The sequence below is a fragment of the Scyliorhinus canicula genome, chromosome 9 (assembly GCF_902713615.1).
Source record: "Scyliorhinus canicula chromosome 9, sScyCan1.1, whole genome shotgun sequence".
Classification (NCBI taxonomy): Eukaryota; Metazoa; Chordata; class Chondrichthyes; order Carcharhiniformes; family Scyliorhinidae; genus Scyliorhinus; species Scyliorhinus canicula.
Genome location: NC_052154.1, coordinates 61,595,704 through 61,618,254, shown reverse-complemented (window position 1 = coordinate 61,618,254; position 22,551 = coordinate 61,595,704). Strand labels below are relative to the sequence as shown.

Below are 22,551 nucleotides of genomic sequence, written 5' to 3'. Positions count from 1 at the left end.
TACAGGTTTCCAAAATTTGGGTATCAAAACACTTTCGCCATGCTCCGCCCCTCCAAAACGGCGTACCCGCAGAGTACACCACGCGCCACATTGACGGCCTCAAGATGTTGCCTGAAGGCCACCCCCCAATGCTCCGCCCCTGACCGGCTGAGTTCCCGACGGTATCGTTCACATGTGGTAGCATCCATTGAGAACTTGGCGTGGCAGTTGCGGACTCCATCCAGCGCCGCCACAGTCAGGGGAGGGCCGACTTTGTCAGGGGCTAGGGGCACTATTGGGGTATGGTTTGGGGCTTGCGAGCCGGCCAAAGTGGTGGCACTATTTCATAGGCCGGGTCCGCGAGCAGCCACCGCCATGTTGCATGGCACGGCCACTGCAGGCTGCCGGTGTACACCCACAGACCCAACAATTCTCCGGGTGCATCGGCAGCTAGAGCCGGGTGCTCTACGCTGCTCGGCTGCCATCCCACAGCCAAACGGAGGATCGGTGGCCGTTTTGCTCCGTAGTTTAGCTTGTAAAATGCCACTGTTCCCACACCAGCGTGGGAACATAGACTCAAAATCTGAGAATCCAACCCTTAGTGTTGATGCTGGAGCAGGATTGGTCGACTTGCACTTTTTTTTTTGCGTTTTAAAAAAAAAAAATTTAGAGTACCCAATTATTTTTTCTTTTCCAATTAAGGGATAATTTTAGTGTGGCCAATCACCTAACTTTTACATCTTTGGATTGTGGGGGTGAGACCCACACAAACAGAAAAAATGTGCAAACTCCACACAGACAGCGACCGGGGTCGGGATCGAACATGGGTCCTCAGCGCTGTAGGCAGCAGTGTTAACCACTGCAACACAAACCTTCACAACAGTAAAACGGGTGCCGAACCTGTACCAATTTAGCAACTGTAGAGGGGCTAGCATCGGTGCCATGTGGAACACAATCGATTTCAATGAAAAACAATGCAGGATTCGCTGGCTCCGTGATTGACACTCTGAAGCTGTCGAGCTGCAGCTGCATATACACATTACAATCCGCGCACACAGTCATCCCAGCCAACAAGGTGGCATTGGTTGAGCAGGAGCATGGCCATTCCACTGACGGGTCAGCTGGGGCCAAAGGGTACCTAGGGGAATGTCCTGGGGGAACACTGTACGACATGTGATCCGAAATTCACAGTGGGCAGTCAGCCGCATGCGCAGCTGCATGGCTGTCCGGCCGGCCTCTGCAATGGTGCTCTGTGCCCATCCACCCCGACCTCTAAGCCCACCTCCTGGCCACCCCACTGCTACTCCCCCAGACCTGGCAGAAGCCTCCCGGCCAGCGACACCACTGCCAACAAACTATGGCGATGTTGGGCACTTTCCGTATCCCCTCTCCCTCAGCAGCCAGAACTTCGGTTTCACGATTTTTAAAAGCACAAGTGAAATTCTCCATTGGGAATTCAGCGCACGATGTTGTGCCGAACTTTTGTCCTAGATTAAGAACAAATTAATCTACACCCCATCATTCTACCATAATCCATGTACCTATCCAATAGCCGCTTGAAGATCCCTAACGTTTCCGACTCAACTACTTCCACAGGCAGTGCATTCCATGCCCCCGCTACTCTCTGGGTAAAGAACCTACCTCTGACATCCCCTCTATATCTTCCACCATTCATCTTAAATCTATGTCCCCTTGTAATGGTTTGTTCCACCCGGGGAAAAAGTCTCCAACTGTCTACGCTATCTATTCACCTGATCATCTTATCAACCTCTATCAAGTCGCCCCTCATCCTTCTCCGTTCTAATGAGAAAAGGCCTAGCACCCTCAACCTTTCCTCGTAAGACCTACACTCCATTCCAGGCAACATCCTGGTAAATCTCCTTTGCACCTTTTCCGAAGTTTCCACATCCTTCCTAAAATGGGATGACCAGAACTGTACACACTACTCCAAATGTGGCCTTACCAAGGTTTTGTACAGCTGCATCATCACCTCACGGCTCATAAATTCAATCCCTCTGCTAATGAACGCTAGCACACCATAGGCCTTCTTCACAGCTCTATCCACTTGAGTGGCAACTTTCAAAGATCTATGAACATAGACCCCAAGATCTCTCTGCTCCTCCACATTGCCAAGAACTCTACCGTTAACCCTGTATTCCGCATTCATATTTGCCCTTCCAAAATGGACAACCTCGCTCTTTTAAGTGTTAAACTCCATCTGCCACTTCTCAGCCTAGCTCTACATCCGATCTATGTCTCTTTGCAGCCGATAACAGCCTTCCTCACTATCCACAACACCACAAATCTTCGTATCGTCTGAAAATTTACTGACCCACCCTTCAACTCCCTCATCCAAGTCGTTAATGAAAATCACAAACAGCAGAGGACCCAGAACTGATCCCTGCGGTACGCCACTGGTAACTGGGCTCCAAGCTGAATATTTGCCATCCACCACCACTCTCTGACTTCTATCGGTTAGCCAGTTCGTTATCCAACTGGCCAGATTTCCCACTATCCCCTGCCTCCTTACTTTCTGCATAAGCCTACAATGGGGAACCTGATCAATTGCCTTACTAAAATCCATGTACACCCCATCCACTGCTTTACCTTCATCCACATGCTTGGTCACCTCCTCAAAGAATTCAATAAGATTTGTGAGGCAAGACCTACCCCTCACAAATCCGTGCTGACTATCCCTAATCAAGCAGTGTCTTTCCAGATGGTCAGAAATCCTATCCCTCAGTACCCTTTCCATTACTTTGCCTACCACTGAAGAAAGGCTAACTGGCCTGTAATTCCCAGGGTTATCCCTGTTCCCTTTTTTGAACAGGGGCACGACATTTACCACTCTCCAATTCCCTGGTACCACCCCTGATGACAGTGAGGACGAAAAGATCATTGCCAACAGCTCTGCAATTTCATCTCTTGCTTCCCATAAAATCCTTGGATATATCCCTTCAGTATGAAAGAGGACACTAATTTTGTCGTATCAATTTTAACCAGTTTCTAAAATAAACCAATTCTTAAAACCGATGATTTGAGACAAGTAACCAAAAAGATTGGTTGCTTTGCTTCAAATGCTCAGATGACAGCTCAAGCCTACACATTTCACACTGCTTTCCCAATGCTTTGGGTGCCATACGCCCACACGTGTACTGTTGTTAGCGACAAACAATTTGTGACAAGTTCAAGCCTCAGCTTCTGCCAGTTTAGCAGACGACCGTGGTTTACAGATAATAACTGGTTGCTGCTTAGCAGTACAACAAGCCACTTCCTGCCAACACCTGTCCTGATCCATCATTGGTCCACTGAACATTTCATGCAATGAAAACAGGAAACATATCAAGTAGGCTGTGTTACGAGCACTCAACTTTGATATAATATTTCATTATTTTACAGCTCTATGGCAGCACTATAGCTAAACATTACACAAACAAACAGACATAACAGGGGATTTAAATTCGCAGCTCTTGGCCGGATAGGAGTACAGCTAAAATTGAGTTCTCCATTTGCTGCTATTTCCCTGCTTCTGTTGCTGGTTCAAGTAGAAGGTGAGAGGCTCCTGCTGGAGCCTCAGTATAAATTTAAATTTTAGCCCCATAACTTACATATGGTCTCAATGGCATCTTTACTCATTCCTTGGACTAAAACAGGGGAACTCCTCCAGGGCCCGACACCAAAGTCCAGGCTTCTTCATTACTAGACACCCTACTTCCCAGATGCAATATCATCGCAACACTCCTCCCACCCTATCCTCTGCGATATTAGTTCACTGGGCTAATCTGCACCCCCTCCAATTACTTACATTTTTCAATATTTCAACCTTGCTCAAATTGCGATAAGTTTAATACTAATAATCTTATCTTACTATTCAGAAGTTATGTTGTCCATTGAGAATAGCAAAAGGTCGGAAAACAGCAATATGACCGTGAGACATAGGAGCAGAATTCGGCTATTTGGCCCATCAAATCCATTCCGCCAATCAGGGCAGCATGGTGGTGCAGTGGTTAGCTCTGCTGCCTCACGGCGCCACGGTCCCAGGTTCGATCCCGGTTCTGGCTAACTGTCCGAGTGGAGTTTGCACATTCTCCCCACGTTTGCATGGGTTTCGCCCCCACAACCCAAAGATGTGCAGAGAGGTGGATTGTCCCTTAATTGGAAAAAATTAATTGGGTACTTTACATTTTTTTTTTAAAAGTCTGTCCCGCCATTCAATCATGGCTGATATGTTTCTCATCCAAATTCTCCTGCCTTCTCCCCATTGTCCCTGATCCCCTTATTAATCAAGAACTATCTAGCTCTGTCTTAAAGACTCGGTGATTTGGCTTCCACAGGCTTCTGTGGCAAAGAGTTCCATAGATTCACCACCCTCTGGCTGAAAGAATTCCTCATCAGACCAGTTTTAAAGGATCGTCCCTTCAGTCTGAGGCTGTGCCCTCAGGTTCTGGTTTTTCCTACCAGTGGAAACATCCTCTCCACGCCCACTCTATCTAGGCCTGTTAGTATCCTGTAAGTTTCAATAAGATCCCCCCCTCATCCTTCTATGCTCCACGAGTATAGGCCCTCAACTGCTCCATTTATGGCAAGTTCATTTCAGGGATAATTCTTGTGAACCTCCTCTGGACCCTTTCCAAGGCCAGCACATCCTTCCTTGGATAAGGGGCCCAAAACGGCTCACAATACTCCAAATGGGGTCTGACCAGATCCTGTCCTGTCCCGACCTGACCAGAGCCTTATACAACCTCAGAAGTACATCACTGCTCTTGTATTCTAGCCCACTCGACATGAATGCTAACATTGCATTTGATTCTTAACTGCCAACTGAACCTGCACGTTAATCTTGAGAATCTTCAACTAGGACTCCTAAGTCCCCTTGTGCTTCTGATAAGGCAATATAATCAAGGAGCTCTGATATTCACGCTAGAAGAGCAAAGCTGAAACTGTTACAAAATCCAACCTTTTTTTTTATTTGATACATTTTGATTTCTTTCTTTCCCCACAGGGGAACCTTCCCAATTAACTTTATATCTCTTTAGGTTTTGCTGTGCGACATGAAAATGTCAATACCAGAGTTTTGGGAAGAAATTTTTTTAAATATAAATTTAGTACACCCAATTCTTTTTTTCCCCAATTAAGGGGCAATTTACTGTGGCCAATCAACCTACCCTGCCCATATTGGGTTGTGGGGGAGAGACCCACGCAGATATGGAGAGAATGTGCAAACTCCACGGAGAGTGACCCAGGGCCGGGATCAAACCCAGGTCTTCGGCGCCGTGAGGTATCAGTGTGTAAAACATTTTTAGAAGGATATTCATTGTGGCATGCAACTTTTCACAAATTGAAAAGAGCTCTCAGAATGACACTGAGTTTATCGTAAGTGACACTGATCAAGGAACTATATTTATTGAGTTTGAACCTTAGTATCTACCAAGTTAGTTAATTTCAGCAGGAACAATCGTGGGAGTGGTAATGGATTCAATGTTTTTGCATGATGGTAGAGGAAAATTGATAACTGGTCAGTATGATTGCTTCTGTTCCCTATCCATTTTTAAAAATTTGTTCATGGGATATTGGTATCGCTGGCTGGACCAGCATTTGTTGCCCGTCCCTAAAGGCCCTTGAATTAAGTGGCTTGCTCAGCCATTTCAGAGAGCATTTAAGAATCAACCATATTGCTGTCGATCTGGAGTCACGTGTAGGTCAGACCAGGTAAGGACGGCAGATTTCCTTCCCAAAAGGATGGTAGTGAACCAGATGGGTTTTTACGACAATAGAGAATGGTTTCATGGTCATCATTAGACTTTTAATTCCAGATTTTTTATTGAATTCAAATTTGACCATCTGTCATGGTGGGATTTAATTCCAGGTCCTCAGAGCATTACCCTGGGTCTCTGGATTACTGGTCCAATGACAATACCACCAAGCCATTGCCTCCTATTGTAAAATCTGGCTTGGCACTGAGGTTCCCGGCCTACCCACTGGTCAAAGGCCTACTGACATTTCCTATTACAATTTCTTCATGAATAATATTTGCCTGCCACTCCTCTATACCTTGTCAAATGTCTAAACACGAGCAAATAATTAATGCTCGGATGCCTAAGGGAAAATTTGACAAGAAAAATATAGGATCTTCCAGTCACTTTATCTTCCAACTGCACCACCAATAAAGGTGAGAATAAGATACTGATTTAAAAGAACAGTTCAGCTAGACCCTCAAAATCTAGCCTACCACTAAATGGGAAATACTTTTTAATTGCTCAGATTTGATAAAATGGAGAAAAACTAAACCACAACATCAAAAGTAAAAATAAAAGCTAGTGATGGCCATTTAACTGTTAGGTACAACCATTTTTATCTCCCTCCTCCCCTCCCTGTATATATTTAACCCATAACACCAATTCTTTTATAACAGAATTGTGCATGAGAAGGCAAGATACAATGTGGTCAGCTGGACTTTTAAACATCTAAGAAAACTTGCTGCACTATTATTTATCCAACTTGCACATGCCCAGGTCCTCGGTGCCGTGAGGCAGCAGTGCTAACGACTCCGCCACTGTGCTGCCAAAAATAAAGATTGTTTGATAGTAAACAAGTAGTTAAAGGCGACAAGCCCTAAAATTATTAGTTTAGCCCACATCTATATCAAATCACTACTGGCACTTCACACAATAAATCTGAATGGGAAGCCAGACAGAAATGCTGTGTTTATGTAGCTTATGACAGAGTGGGTCATCTCAGACGTTCAGATTTTTGGGTTTAACTGTGCATCTGTATTTGCCTCGAGTTACTTTCCATTTTGCGCATAATTGATAGTGAACACCATCAGTCTGTTATTTTAATGGTAAATTCCAGCCCAATCCATTGAAGAAGTAACTACATTGTCCAGTATAAGCAAAAACTCTAATGTCATATGCCAATCATTTCTTAAAAATTCTCTTTGGGTCATATTTTATTGCTTGAAAGTAGCAGCAACTCCCATTTCACATGTCATAACTCAAGCGGTTGCTGCCAAACCAAACAGTCTATCTGCCAGCACATAGAGAAATCATATTCCAAATTGTAGGATAGAAAGAAAAATAGCCACATATGCTGGAAATCATTGGGACATTTTATTTCTGCTGAACTCTTTGCCCTCGTATATTTTGCTTCATACTTGGGTTTGCATGACTGAATTAGTTTTCCCTCACCCTTATCATTCTCGGCTTTTCCTGATTATATTCTCCAAGCATGTTTTCCCAACATCTGCACTGAATCATCAATGAATATGTTTTCCTTAAGAGAACTGTAACTACCCCTAGATTGCAAAGCTATTCTAATTTTCAGACATTGAACTGCTGGGCAGGGGAGGTCAATGTTTGTTACAACCCATCATACTCTGTTTCTTAGGTAACTAAATGAAAGAACAATGATTCTGATTTGAAGACCAAGTCCAAATGCAGTACTGAAATAAAAATGCATATTTCGTTAAAAATGCATTTCATTGTAATTTTACTAAGAGAAAATACAATTCCCCTTGTATTTGCAGTAAAAATTAGACCAACTGAATGAAATGATTTACCTGGCATGTAAGTGAAGCGTTGGGACTGACTTCTTTTTCTCTTTCCATTACAAACATAAAATTGAACTTGAACTGCAGACGTTATATTTTTATTATGGTATGGAGGGACTTCAACAACAAGATTAACCTGAAAGAAGACAACTTCAAAGAATAAGCTCATGCACAATTGACTTTACAATATTTAAAGTAAAAAAAAAGTAAATTTTGTCCATGATCAAGGTGGCTTTTGAATATTGAACAGCAAATTAAGATCAGCTACAATAAAACTGCAACAACAGTTCTTGGTATCTTTCAAGTTTCTTTCAACTCAACAATGAAAAGAAAAACAGATTTAGGAGATGCTCTGGGGATCAAAACCTTAAAATAATGAAATATCTGCCAAATATGCAAATAGTTCCAAATTTAAAATATTAATGGCATCCAAGAAACAGGTTTCCATAAAACTTGAACAAAATTTTCCAACCAGAAAGCAAAGGCTTCCAATTACAAGTAGAATAATGGCACACAATGGAATTTGACTGATTTTAACAGGCATAGTAACTCTGCCACAAGACCATATTTCTAAGCCAGATTAATATTTTGAAGTCAGTAGCCAATTTCGAATTTTGAGCTAAAATACTAATATGATTTACTTGCAAAAATACTATGATTAAGATGTGTGTGAGAATTTGTAGAATTCTCCAATGCTACTTATTTTGCACATAATTCAAAAAAACTATTTTCAAGATGAATTTTCTTTTGCTCAAAATTAGTTGAAATGAAAATCAACTTTGTAATCGGGTTTCATTCTCTTAGCCCAAATGGCAGTAAACAGCATTAGAAAAAAAGTCAAAAAGACTAAGGCCGGAATTCTCTTCCCGTTGGGATTCTCTGTTCCCACCGGCAGTACACCCCCACCCGTGGTTTCCCGGCAGTGTGGGGTGGCTTCAAAGGCGAATCCCATTGACAAATTGCTGGAGTAGAGAAACCCGCCACCATCAAATGACATGCTACCAAGAAACACACGGCTGGGGGACCAGATAATCCTGCCCCAAAACTTTCATTCCTCAAGTCAACATAGATAAGAGGAGAAATTGATCAAGATTGCTTTTCATCTTCACAGTTCATGCAACTCAGCATTATTTGGACAAAACTTGAAAAAATGTACTTTAATCTTCTAATGTTCATCTAATGTGATGAGCAGCCACTCAAGACATATACAAGACTGTCTAAATATTACCACCTGGAATAAGATTAAAAATGAAAATTAAATATCTTACCCCTTGAAATTTCTCCCTGATAATTTTTCCTTCTACCTCCCATTGAGGGCGTCCATCTGTAGAACATATTAGAGCCATCTAAATATTTGCTGACAAAAATGACATTGTATCTGTGCAACTGATAAGGACCTGCAATACTGAGTCATGTGAACACAATTCTAAATACCACCACAGTTCCTGAGGGCCGGAGGGTGCTCTCCCGTTCGAGAGCTCACTGGTAGTGATTTAACCCTTATTAGTAAGTTTGCGAGTGACACTAAGGTTGGTGGAGTGGCAGATAGTGTTGAGGATTATCAGAAGATGTTTAATCTGGACAAATGTGAGGTAATGGACATAATTTTGGACATGGGGGGAAATATACCGTAAATGGCCAAACTCTTAGGAATATAGAAAGTCAGAGATCTGGGTATGCAGGTCCACAGATCTTTGAAGGTGGTAACAAAAGTGGACAAGGTAGTCAAGAAAGCATACGGAATGCTTGCTGTCATTGGATGGGGCATAGAGTATAAAAACTGGCAAGTCATGCTGCAGTTGTATAGAACCTTGGGACAGCCGCACTTGGAATATGGCGCACAATTCGGGTCGGCATACTACCAGAAGGATAGGAGGCTTTGGAAAGGGTGTAGAGGAGTTTAGCAAGCTGTTACCTGGTCTGCAAGGTGTTAGCTATGTGGAGAGGCTGACTAGACTGTTTTCATTAGAAAGACGGAGGTTGAGGGGTGACCTGATAGAGGTCTATAAGATTTTGAGGGGCATGGAGAGAGTGGAGGGGTCAGTCACCAGGAGGCATAGGTTTAAGGTCCATGGGGCAACGTTTATGTGCGAAGCAGGTTTTTTTACGCAGAGGGTGGTGAGTGCCTGGAAAGCGTTGCCAGGGGAGGTTGTGGTAATGGCGTTCAAAAGGCAACTTGACAAACACATGGATAGGATGGGTATAGAGGGATACAGCACAAGGAATTGCTGAGGGTTTTGGCAAAGGTTGGTATCGTGACCGATACAGGCTTGGAGGGCCAAAGAACATGTTCCTGTGCTGTATTGTTCGTTGTTCTTTGTTGGGTCACCACACCTCAAGCAAGAGGCTAAGTTGAGATGGCAGGGCCTTCATGAATAACCTCAGTTAGTATAGGAATCGAACCCACCCTGTTGTCGTCTCTCCATATAACGAACCAGCCGTCCAACCAACTGAGATAACTCGACCCCCAACTCTCAGCCCTCTGAATCATCTTTGTGACCATTATTCATGTGCACTCACACAGGATTCTGATCTTGTAAACAGCTAAAATTCTCTTTTCCTCAAGGTGGCTGGCCAGAAGTGAGGGAAGTACTTGAATTTTTACATTGTACATGGACACATACTTGCGTATGCTAGAAATGTGTATCTCTGTCCAGCATGCGTATCCCGACACATGCATCCAAGCTTGCATTTAAACAGTATGTTATACCAAATTTCTCACCATTATTTAGTACATAGTGATATCTCAGGACAAAACTATTTAATGAATGAATACTAAATTTCTTGGTAATGCTAGTTGAATGGTAACCACTGAGCACAGTGCAGGGAGATTTTCATCTCGAAGTAGGGCAAAAGAATCTTTAATGGCCATCTGAACAGGCTTTGGTTTAATGCCTCATTGGAAGAATGTCACTTCCTAAATCACATAAATCCACAAGAAGGTTTGAATCAAAAATCTTCCGAATCCAGAGCCATCTATTATCAATTGAGACAGACATGGTCACACAATTACAGGATCGGTTAACTCAGTCCAGACAAGGGATCAAAATGGGATTCTCCTGATTTAGAAGAGTCATTGCCACACATAGATAGAATGAGGTCACAATGACATACATAACCTTTTATATTATCTCTTTTTTTTCATAAAAATACCATTTGTTTTCTTTACACTGCTTTTAAAGTACTATCGTCATTCAGTACTCAAAATAAAATCTAGATAGTTACAACCTGTTGGCAAGTTTTAATAATACACAAAATTCAACATTTATGGAAGCTGAAGTACCTGCAAATTTACTTTAAAGAAAGCAGCAGAGTGTGACATAGTTGGAAGCCTGAGAGTTCAGCGAGTACTTGCAGAAGAAGCCACGGAAATGGGAAAACGTTCAGTCTTTAGCTTATACTTTCAAAACATTTTAAAGCAAGTAAAGTTCCTCGATCATCTGAGTCTTCAAAGGCATTTCATAATACAGTTCAGGGGCATCCGGAGAAGTTTTCTCCCGTAAGTGGTGTAGGCTGAAAATTCAATTCACTACTTTTTTTTAAATTTAGAGTACCCAATTGATTTTTTTTTCAATTAAGGGGCAATTTAGCATGGCCAATCCACCTAGCCTGCACATCTTTGGGTTGCTGGGGCGAAACCCATGCAGACACGGGGAGAATGTGCAAACTCTACACTGACAGTGACCCAGAGCCGGTATCGAACCTGGGACCTTGGTGCCATGAGGCCGAAGTGCTAACCCACTGCACCACCGTGCTGCCCTTATTCACTACTTATGACTAGGATTATAAATTAATCCTACGATAGGCTTTCACTACATTATACAACTAGTCTTCTGCACAAATCATTGCAGAATCTTGTGTACGCCTCAATTCTTGTAAAAAGATTCTAGACAGTCAGAATCGTTATGATATTTTAATTTTCCCGTTCACATTCAATGTTGATTTGGTCTTTTTTTTTTACTCGATTACAACATTATAATGAAATTTAGTTTAAACTCAGCAGCATTTTCAACACCACACTTTCTACAATTTTGATACCGGGGGGGGAGGGGAAAGAAGGGAGACCCCCGGCGTTTGGGGGGGGGGGGGGGGGGGAGAGAGGAGAACGACCCGGCGTTTGTTGGGGGGGGGGGGTTGCGGAGAGCGAGAGAGAGAGGGGTTACGGCGTTGAGAGGAGGGGGGAGGGGGGGGTACCGGCATTGGAGGGGGTAGGGGTGGTGAGGGGGGGTTGAGGTAGGGGGCAGTGGCGTGCAGAGGGGGGGGGGGGCGCGACGGATGGCCGGGACCAACGCACCGTCGCCCCTTCTGCACGCCGCTGCCCCCTACCGCAACCGCCCCCTACCGCAACCCCCCCTCACCACCCCTACCCCCCTCCAACGCCGCCCCCCTCTCTCTCAACGCCGCACCCCCCCCCCACTAACGCCGCACCCCCCCCCCCCACTAACGGAGGAAGGAATGGGGGGAGGAGGAAGGAGGGGGGAGGAGGAGAGAGGGTGGGTGTGTGGGTACCGGCCTTCAGAGGGAGGGGGGGGGGTACCGGCCTTCAGAGGGAGGGGGGGGGTACCGGCCTTCAGACGGAGGGGGGGGGGGGGGGGGGGTACCGGCCTTCAGAGGGGGGGGTGTGTGTGTGTGTACCGGAGGAGGGGGGGGGAACCCTGCGTTGAGAGGGGGGGGAACCCTGCGTTGAGAGGGGGGGGAACCCTGCGTTGAGAGGGGGGGGAACCCTGCGTTGAGAGGGGGGGGAACCCTGCGTTGAGAGGGGGGGGAACCCTGCGTTGAGAGGGGGGGGAACCCTGCGTTGAGAGGGGGGGAAACCCTGCGTTGAGAGGGGGGGGTGGGTTGCGGCGTTGAGAGGGGGGTAGGGGTGGTGGGGAGGGGGGTCGGGGTGGTGAGGGGGGGGGTGGTTGGGGTAGGGGCAGCGGCGTGCAGAGGGGGGGCGACGGTGCGTTGGCCCCGGCCATCCGTCGCCACCCCTCTCTCTGCATGCCGCTGCCCCCAAACCCCCCCCCGCACTCGCCCCCGGACACTGAACGGCGTCAACCATCATCAATGGTTGACGCCGTTTTAAAGCTACTCTGTTTTTCGCCAACGTGACCCGTGGCCACGTCGGCGGGACTTCGGCCCATCCGGGCCGGAGATTTGTTGAAACAAAAATATAATGAAATCCCGCCGGCGCCAGCTGTTTTCAGAGGCTGCCGGCGGGATTTGCACAACGCCGGTTTTTGGCCGGTCAGAGAATAAAAAACCCTGCGGGAGCGGGATTAACGCCGCTGCCGGCCGATTCTCCGACCCTGCGTGGGGTCAGAGAATTTCGCCCCTGAGACCAGATGATCAAATGCTTGGTGAAAGTGTTGGGTTTTAAACAGCTTCTTAAAGGTGGAAAGGAAAAGATGGAGAAGTTATAGGAAGGCGTTTCAGAGCAAAGCACATTGCAGTTGAAAGCACAGCTACCAAAGGTAGACAGTTAAAATCAGGGATGTTCAAGAGGCTGGAATTTGAATGCAGTTGTCTCTGGAGTGCTGTGGAGCTGGAGGAGATTACTTACATATGGAGAGATCCGGTCATGGAAGGATTTGAAAACCAGGATGAACATTTAAAAAAAAAAAAAATAGGAGTATTGCTTAACTGAGAGTTAATGTCAATGAACACAGAGCTAGTGGCCAAAAGCACTGGGAAATCAGAAGATTGGGAAGGCTACAAAAACAAACAGAGGTTAACAAAGAGACAAATAAGGAAGGAGAGGATCAAATATGAAGGCAGGCTAGCCAGTAATATAAGAAATGATAGTAAAAGTTTCTTTCAATACATAAGAAACAAACGACAGGCCAAAGTAGACATTGGGCCAATTCAAACTGATTCCGGAAGGCTAGTGATGGGAGACAAGGAAATGGCTGGAGAACTTAATAAGTACTTTGCGTCTGTCTTCACAGTGGAAGACATGAGTAATAGCCCAAAAATTATAGAGTGTCAGGGGGCTGAGTTGAGTATGGTTGCCATTACAAAAGAGATGGTGCTAAAAAAGCTAAAAGGTCTTAAAATTGACAAATCTCCTGGCCCCGATGGGCTACATCCTAGAGTTCTGAGGGAGGTGGCTGAAGAAATAGCGGAAGCGTTGGTTGAGATCTTTCATAAATCACTGGAGTCAGGGGAAAGTCCCGGACGATTGGAAGATCGCTGTTGTAACCCCCTTTTTCAAGAAAGGATCAAGACAAAAGATGGAAAATTATAGGCCAATTAGCCTAACCTCGGTCGTTGGTAAAATTCTAGAATCGATCGTTAAGGATGAGATTTCTAAATTCTTGGAAGAGCAGGGTCGGATTAGAACAAGTCAACATGGATTTAGTAAGGGGAGGTCGTGCCTGACGAACCTGTTAGAATTCTTTGAGGAGGTGACAAGTAGGTTAGACCAGGGAAACCCAGTGGATGTGGTCTATCTGGATTTCCAAAAGGCCTTTGATAAGGTGCCACACAGGAGGCTGCTGAGTAAGGTGAGGGCCCATGGTGTTCGAGGTGAGCTACTGGCATGGGTTGAGGATTGGCTGTCTGACAGAAGGCAGAGAGTTGGGATAAAAGGTTCTTTTTCGGAATGGCAGCCGGTGACCAGCGGTGTCCCACAGGGTTCAGTATTGGGGCCGCAGCTGTTCACCATATATATTAATGATCTGGATGAAGGGACTGGGGGCATTCTAGCGAAGTTTGCCGATGATACAAAGTTAGGTGGTCAGGCAGGTAGTGCTGAGGACGTGGGGAGGCTGCAGAAGGATCTAGACCGTTTGGGAGAGTGGTGCAGGAAATGGCTGATGCAATTCAACGTGAGAAAATGTGAGGTCTTGCACTTTGGAAAAAAGAATCCAAGCATAGACTACTTTCTAAACGGTGAGAAAATTCATAAAGCCAAAGTACAAAGGGATCTGGGAGTGCTAGTCGCGGATTCCCTAAAGGTAAACATGCAGGTTGAATCTGTGATTAAGAAAGCGAATGCAATGTTGTCATTTATCTCAAGAGGGTTGGAATATAAAAGCAGCGATGTGCTACTGAGCCTTTATAAGGCTCTGGTTAGGCCCCATTTGGAGTACTGTGTCCAGTTTTGGGCCCCACATCTCAGGAAGGACATACTGGCACTGGAGCGTGTCCAGCGGAGATTCACACGGATGATCCCTGGAATGGCGGGTCTAACATATGATGAACGGCTGAGGATCCTGGGATTGTATTCATTGGAGTTTAGAAGGTTAAGGGGAGATCTAATAGAAACTTACAAGATAATACATGGCTTAGAAAGGGTGGACGCAAAGAAACTGTTTCCGTTAGGCGAGGAGACGAGGACCCGTGGGCACAGCCTTAGAATTAGAGGGGGTAAATTCAGAACAGAAATGCGGAGACATTTCTTCAGCCAGAGAGTAGTGGGCCTGTGGAATTCATTGCCGCGGAGTGCAGTGGAGGCCGGGACGCTAAATGGCTTCAAGGCAGAGATAGATAAATTCTTGATGTCGCGAGGAATTAAGGGCTACGGGGAGAATGCTGGTAGGTGGAGTTGAAATGCCCATCAGCCATGATTGAATGGCGGAGTGGACTCGATGGGCCGAATGACCTTACTTCCACTCCTATGTCTTATGGTCTTATGGGATTTGGTAAGAACACAGCAGCAGAATTTTGGATGACCAAAGGTTATGGAGGTTAGAATGCTGGAGATCACCCAGGTTGCCTTCAAATAATCAAGTCTAGAGGCAGCATGGATGAGGGTTTCAGCAACAGATGAGCTAAGGCAGGGGCAGAGACAGACAACGTAACAGAGGCAGAAACTGGTGGTCTTTATAATGACATAGATATGTAGCTGGAAGATCATCTTTGGGTCTGGCACTAAGTTTGCAAACTGCCTGGGCTAGGCTTATCAGTATATAGCAGGACCGGAGACAATAGCAACTCAGGAATTAATTTTCTTATTACTGCATCATGTACTGTGGCAAATTAGAATATTTTCTGAGCAAAATAAAAATTGAAGCTGCCATTTAATGTCAAGTTATTCTCAGTTTGTATGCTCTATTTTCCAATTAGGACATTCATGTTAATGTTATCTAAGCTTTACACATTTTCAATATCATTTCCTTATTAGATAAAGCAAATTGTATTTCTTGCTCTCAACTTTAACCTCATTGGATTGTCTTCCAAACAACTGAATGTTTTTAATTCAATTTCGCAACTTGTAAAAGTGGGATTTGTCTATAAAACCACCGGTTTCTTCATTGATCAACATCTAAGCAGGTAACCAATAACACAATGTGACTGACTCTAGTCTGTGTCCACGGTCAGCATTTGAGTATCTTATTAACAGATCTACTCATCCCCACTTGCACATATCAATCCCCCTCAGTGATACCAAAAGATCAAACTCTCCCCAGACATCATGAGGCTGAGAATATTTTCAGTCAATTACTTAAATATTCTCGAATGGTGAAAATAAATAGATTTTTGCTGTCCCCGCCCACCTGCCATTTTTCAGTTTTCAATTTGAAGTCAAGAGTTTTCCATCTGAAGTCACAGTATGCTCTCGTAATTCTGGTTTCACGGGAGCAATTTAAGAATTTTAAGGTCTTTGATTGAACTTTACCTTGACACAAGCAGACAAAACTTGCCCACAGTAACTGGCAATTACATAGAATTACATAGAATTTACAGTGCAGAAGGAGGCCATTCGGCCCATCGAGCCTGCACCGGCTCTTGGAAAGAGCACACTACCCCCTACCCAAGGTCAACACCTCCACCCTATCCCCATAACTCAGTAACCCCATCCAACACTAAGGGAAATTTTGGACACTCAGGGCAATTTATCATGGCCAATCCACCTAACCTGCACATCTTTGGACTGTGGGAGGAAACCCACGCACACACGGGGAGGATGTGCAGACTCCGCACAGACAGTGACCCAAGCCGGAATCGAACCTGGGACCCTGGAGCTGTGAAGCGATTGTGCTATCCACAATGCTACCGTGCTGCCCCACTTACGCACATGTGAAATTTTCAATAAGCTCTTGATAAAGAAGGATATTTGGTGAAATTAGTTGATCATTACACAGCCAAAATAATGGATGAGTTCCGTGATTAATCATACCATAGAATCCCTACAGTGCAGAATACGGCCATTTGGCCCATCGAGTCTGCACTGACCCTGTGAAAGAGCATCCTAACCAGCCTCCCTGCCACCCCATATCCCCACCTAAACTACACTTCACTGGACTCTAATGGACAATTTTAGCATGGCCTATCCACCTAACCTGTACATTTTTGGGCTGTGGGAGGAAAACAGAGCACCTGGAGAAAACACAAACTGACACGAGGAGAACATGCAAACTCCACACAAGCCAGAATGGAGCCCAGATCCTTAATGCTATGAGGCAGCAAAACCAACCACTGTGCTACCGTGTCGCCCAAATTAACTGTATGATTTGTCGTCTTACTTTGAGTTGGATGCACTCATCTGATCTAAGCCAATTCCGAATTTCAATATAAATGAGAAATACTTTAGGACAATTTTGAAGTAGGCTGCAATAATCCAAATATGATCAGCCGAATTCTCCATTTGGGAGACTAAGTGTGGACGCCGAGGCTGAATCACGAGTATTCTATGTGGATAAAAGCAGCGCCAGTCCCAGAGATATTCCGATCCCATTAATGGGCCAGCACCAGTACCACATAGAATTCATAGGCCGACCCTCATCCCAGCCAGGATGATGGCACTGGTTGCGCTGGAGCACGCTCATCTCCACTGCCCACCTCCTGGCTGCCCCACTACATTCCCAGCCCTGGCAGAACCTCCCTCCCCTCCAGCCAGTGGCTCAACTGCCAGCACAGTATAGCGATGTTGGGCACTTTTCATATCCCCACTCTTTCCTTCAACAACCACGGTGCCAATGTTCCGATTTGAAATACCACAAGTGAACCTCACCGTCGGCAATTCCTCCTGGCAGAGCTGGGAGAATGCGGCCTTAACCTGGCCATGCATATTTAAATGAGCCTAATGGATGGATCATTTAAATATTACCTGGATCACGGCCGGTGACGGTGTGGTCTTGATCACGCTATGCACCACAGGTTGAGTGACCCGCGCGCAGTTTTGCACCCAGTGTAAAGTCCGATTTGGGCCTCTCCCATGATGCACCTGACATGCCGAGATTAGCGCCAGCCACAACACGGTGGGAAACCAGTCATGTCAAATGGGGTTTCACCCACAACTGTGGTTGACAGAGCCCTTAACTGTGTCCAACCCATCTCTGCCCCCACTCATTTCCCAACCTCCCAGAAGCATGACAGGGTGCCTCTTGTTTCACTTTTCACCCCACCAGCCTCCACATTCAGAGGATTATCCTCTGCCTTTTCCGCCAATTCCAGCATGACACCACCACTAAGGGTGGTTTAGCTCAGTTGGCTAGACAGCTGGTTCACGATGCAGAGCAAAGCCAGCAGTACGGGTTGAATTGCCATACCGGCGAAGGTTATTCACGAAGACCTTACTTCTCAACCTTGCCCCTCACCCGAGGTGGTGATCCTCGGGTTAAACCACCACCAGTCAGCTCTCCCCATCAAAGGAGAAAGCAGACTATGGTCACCTGGGACTATGACAACTTTACCTTTGCCACCACTAAACACACCTACAGTCTACCCCTCCCCATCCACCTATTCCGCTGCGACCACTCCCTGGTCTACTCCTCTTTTCCCCAATCCTTCATCCCCTTCTAGCAGCACCTTTCATGCCGCTGCCACCACTCCCTGGTCTACTCCTCTTTTCCCCAATCTTTCATCCCCTTCTCGCAGCACCTTTCATGCCATCACAGAAAGTGCAACATCTGGTCCTCGGCTTCCTCATTGTCCAAGGCCCCATACACCTTTCAGGTAATGCAGTATTTCACTCGCACGTCCTCCAATTTGGTCTACTGTATTCGCTGTTCCCAATGCTAAATGTAGACTGGGTGACCACTTTGTGGAAGACCTTCTCTCCGTCCGCAAGCATGACCCCAACCTTCCGATTGCTTGCTGTTTCAGCTAAACACCCTGTTCTCATGTCCACTTGTCCGTCCTTGGCCTGCTGCAATGCTCCAGTGAAGTCCAATGTAAAGTGGAAGAACAACACCTCATCTTATAATTAGGTGCGTTACAGCCTTTTGGACTGAACATTAAATTCAACAGCTTTAGACTGTGAACTTTACCCTCCATTTTGACCACCCGCTTTATTTTCTGTTATTCAGTTCCCCTGGCATGTCTCCCCCCCCCCCCCCCACCACCACCACCACACACACACACACACACACACACACACACACACACACACACACACGGCTGCTGACCTTTGTTGGTCAGCTTTTCTCCCACTGAGCAATATCCTATGTTCCCCTACATTTTGCTTTGTCTTTTTTCCAACTTTAGCACGATTAACACTCTTCAATCCCTAATGACACTATCAACAACCCCCTTTCTCATGTCCCATGACATATTTGTCAATCTCTCCTTAACTCCAGCCTATCACTGACTTTCCATTCTGCGCCATCCCCTCTCCTAGCATAAAATTAATCACATTTCTATCCCTTTTCAGTTCTGTAGAGCTTCATATGGAGGGGACGCATTAACAATGAGCACGATCGGAAGGCCACGCTGTGCCTGAAAAGCAGCGCGCCGAGGCACAACGTGGCCGATAGAAGCTGGGAGACCCCACTCCGGGGATCTACCCGGCTCTCTTCGCCTTGCGAGATCTAACGCGATCTTGAGATGGTCAAATGTGCGGGATCACTTTTTGGCAAATCTGCATTTTACATCGAGACAGTTAGTCTCACTGTAATGTGCAGTTTCCTGAGGCGTTGGGATCGATCCCCTTCACCTTAGAAACGTCGGGAGAGCACAGTCAGTACTGGTCTTCACAAACGGGACCAGGCAGAACGGCACTCGTGGGGGTCTCCCAGGGCATTGGAGGCCCCCAGGTGCATGCCCTTTGGGCAGGGCTGCACCTTAATATTGCTGGTGTCACCTGGGCAACCTGGCACTGCCAGCCTGGCGGTTCCACCTGGGTGCCAACCTGACACCGCCAGATGGCAGGGCTCTGCCAGGGTACCAGGCTGGCAATGCCAAGGTGCCAAGCTGGTATTTTTTGCACGACAGTGATCGGGTCGGGGGTCTCCAGAGATCAGAACGCTATTTCCGCTACACTGAGGAGTTCCGGCGAATAGAGCTTCTCAATGCAGAAAACGGAGCTGCGTGCGGCCTCGGCCATGCGTTCCCCGCTGAGGCCCCCTATCTAACCCGAGTGCCTTTCGATAGCATTGTGTGTCTTGGCGCTGTGAGCTGCTGAGTTTATCCAGCATTTTGTTTTATTTCAGATTTTCAGCATCCGTAGTATTTTGCTTCTATTTGAGAGTTTGATTTATTGAGGGTTATTTGCAGTGTCTGTAAATTCCCAAAAGCAAGTCAAAAAGAAAAATCGAATAACTACCAAACATTTTTCCCCTCGTATTTTAGATCTTTGACAGATTCTGTTAAAACATCTACACAGAGCAGCTCACCTCGATGGCTGCGGAAATTGGGCTAATGAGAGATCGTCAGAAGAGGCTACAGGACAAAATGGATGACCTGGATAGATCGTGCAGGCAGAATTTGAGGATCGTGGGCCTGTCGGAGGTCAGTGAGGGAGTGGACACCGATGCATATATAGCATGAATGTTTGAGAAGGTGCTCGGTGAAGGAGCGTTTGCTCGGCCCTTGGAGGTGGACAGGGCACGTGAGGAAGCCGCAGAGAAATGAGCCGATGGTGGTGCGAATGCACCAGTTCTTGGATTGGCCAGGCTGACGAGGCACTGTACATGGGAAGGCAGCGAGCTACGTGTCTACCAGGACTTGGGTGCGGAGCTGGCAAAAAGGAGGGTGAGCTTTAACGAGGTTAAATCAGCCCTCTTTAAGAAGGGGGTGAAGTTTTGCATGTTGTACCCGACGTGTCAGTGGGTAACGTACGAGGGCCAGTAACTCTACTTTGGATCGCCAGAGGAGGCGATGGTCTATATCAGAGACAATGGACTGGCAGGACAAGGGGAACATTGAATTCTGGAGGGAGTGTTTATATTTTGTATTTTTATTTTCTTCTGGTTTGTATGAACCACATTTGCACTATGTTTGGGACATTGCTCTGTTTTGTTTTTGGGTCTTGTTTTGTTCTTAATGGCGGATGGTGGGCTGCTTTTTATTCTGTGTGTTTGTTGGGGATTGTAAAGTTTGTCCACAAAGGATGGTCGAGCATGGAGGGGGGGGAAATCAGTGGAGGGATAGGTTCATTGGCACCATGGATGGGAGCCACCAGGCAGTGGGAGGCGAGCAGGTGATAAATTTGTTGATGGGGGTTGGGATTGTTAATTTGCTATGGGGTGGGGGGCTGGAGGGGCAGAGAGGGAGGGGGGGCAGAAGTCTGCTGACAGGGAGGGAATCCCCGACCTGAAAGCGCATCGGCTGATTGTGTAAGGGGGACTTTAATACGGTCAGAGATTGGATCAATCGAGTTTGAGGACAGGGAGGGTGTCAGCGGCTGCGAAGGAACAAAAGGCGTTTATGGAACAGATGGAGGGGGAGATCCGTGGACGTTTGGGTGGCCGAGATCAAAGGAGTTTTCTTTTTTCTCCCATGTACACAGTGTACTCCCGGATTGACTTTCTCATTATGGATGGGACGTTGTTTGCGGGGGTGGGGGATGCCAAGTATTTGGCGATTGTAGTGTGGGAATATGCCCCACACTAGGTGGATTTACAGGTGAATAAGGAGGGGGGGCAGGGCCTGCACTCGAGATTAGATCTGGGACTATTAGCGGATGAAGGAGGTGTGTGTGCAGGTGAGGGAGGCCATTCGGAGATATGTAGAGCTAAACGATAGGGGGGAGGTTTCGACAACTACAGAATGGGAGACGTTGAATGCAGTGGTGAGGGGGGTGTTTATCTCGATACAGGGAGAAGGTCAAGCGGGTGGAAATGGATACAGTAATTAAGGAGATTCTTCAGGTTGACAAGAGGTATTAGGAGGTCTCGGAGGAGGGGTTGTTGAAGGAGCAGCAGAAGCTGCAGATGAATGGAGTTGTTATCTACAGGGAAGGAGTGGTGCAATTGAGAAAAGCGAGAGGGGCGGTGTATGAATATGGGGAGAAAGCCAGTAGGATGTTAGCACACATGTTTGCAGATGACTATTTGCAGGTCAAATAGACCAATCTCCCTTCTGAATGTGGAAGCCAAAATGCTGGTGAAGATCTTGGCATCGAGAAGAGAGAATTGTGTGCCAGGGTAATAGGGGATGATCAGACGGATTTGCGAAAGGGAGGCAGTTAACAGATCAGAAGGCTCTTATGACACCCTTTGAGGGAAGGGAGGTGGAAGTGGTGGGCACCATGGATGTGGAGAAGGCCTTTGATCGGGTGGAGTGGGAGTACCTGTGGGAGATCCTGGGGCTGTTTGGGGTTTGGGCACGGTTTTGTGGACTGGGTCCGGTTGCTGTACCAGGTTCCAGTCGTGAGCATGCGGAAAAAAACGAGTGAGCTTGGTTTATTTTAGGCTGCACCAGGGGACGAGGCAGGGGTTACCACTCTCCCCATTGTTGTTTGCCTTGGCCATAGAGCCACTGGCGGTGGCACTGAAAGCATCAAAGGGCTGGCAGGGGATAGTGCTGGGGGTGGGGGGGGGGGGTGGTAGTAAAGAAGGTGCTGCTGGAGCGGGACCAAGGGGGTGCAGGTCCTACTGAATTTCAGGAACTACTATTGGGCAGCAAACATAGCAATGATCAGGAAGTTGGTAGTGGGGAGGAGTCGGTGTGGGGGCAGGTGGAGGTGGCATCGTGTCAGGGCACAAGTTTAGGGGCACTGGTAGCGGCACCTCTGCCATTCTCGCCAGCTCGGTACTCCGCAAGCCCGGTGGTGGTGGCGGCTTTGAGGGTGTGGGAAGCATGAGAGTGGAGGGAGCTTCGGTATGGACTCCAATTTGTGGCAATCATTGGTTTGAGCTGAAAGCAGATACAAA

General features: G+C 46.5%; 1 protein-coding gene across 3 annotated transcripts in view; it reads right to left on the bottom strand.

Moving 5' to 3' along the window:
- The window catches only part of LOC119971343 (nuclear factor of activated T-cells, cytoplasmic 3-like), a 199,503-nt gene that overhangs the window by 76,668 nt on the left and 100,284 nt on the right, over window positions 1–22,551 (bottom strand). For 2 of the 3 annotated variants that reach the window (XM_038806755.1, XM_038806756.1), the window contains exons 7-8: window positions 8,797–8,852; window positions 7,538–7,664 (exon numbers count right to left, since the gene is read on the bottom strand). The exons of the other annotated variant lie outside the window; for it this stretch is intronic. In XM_038806755.1, the coding sequence (XP_038662683.1) occupies window positions 7,538–7,664; window positions 8,797–8,852 (183 nt within the window). The remainder of the gene's footprint in view (window positions 1–7,537; window positions 7,665–8,796; window positions 8,853–22,551) is intronic. 3 annotated transcript variants of the gene reach the window in all.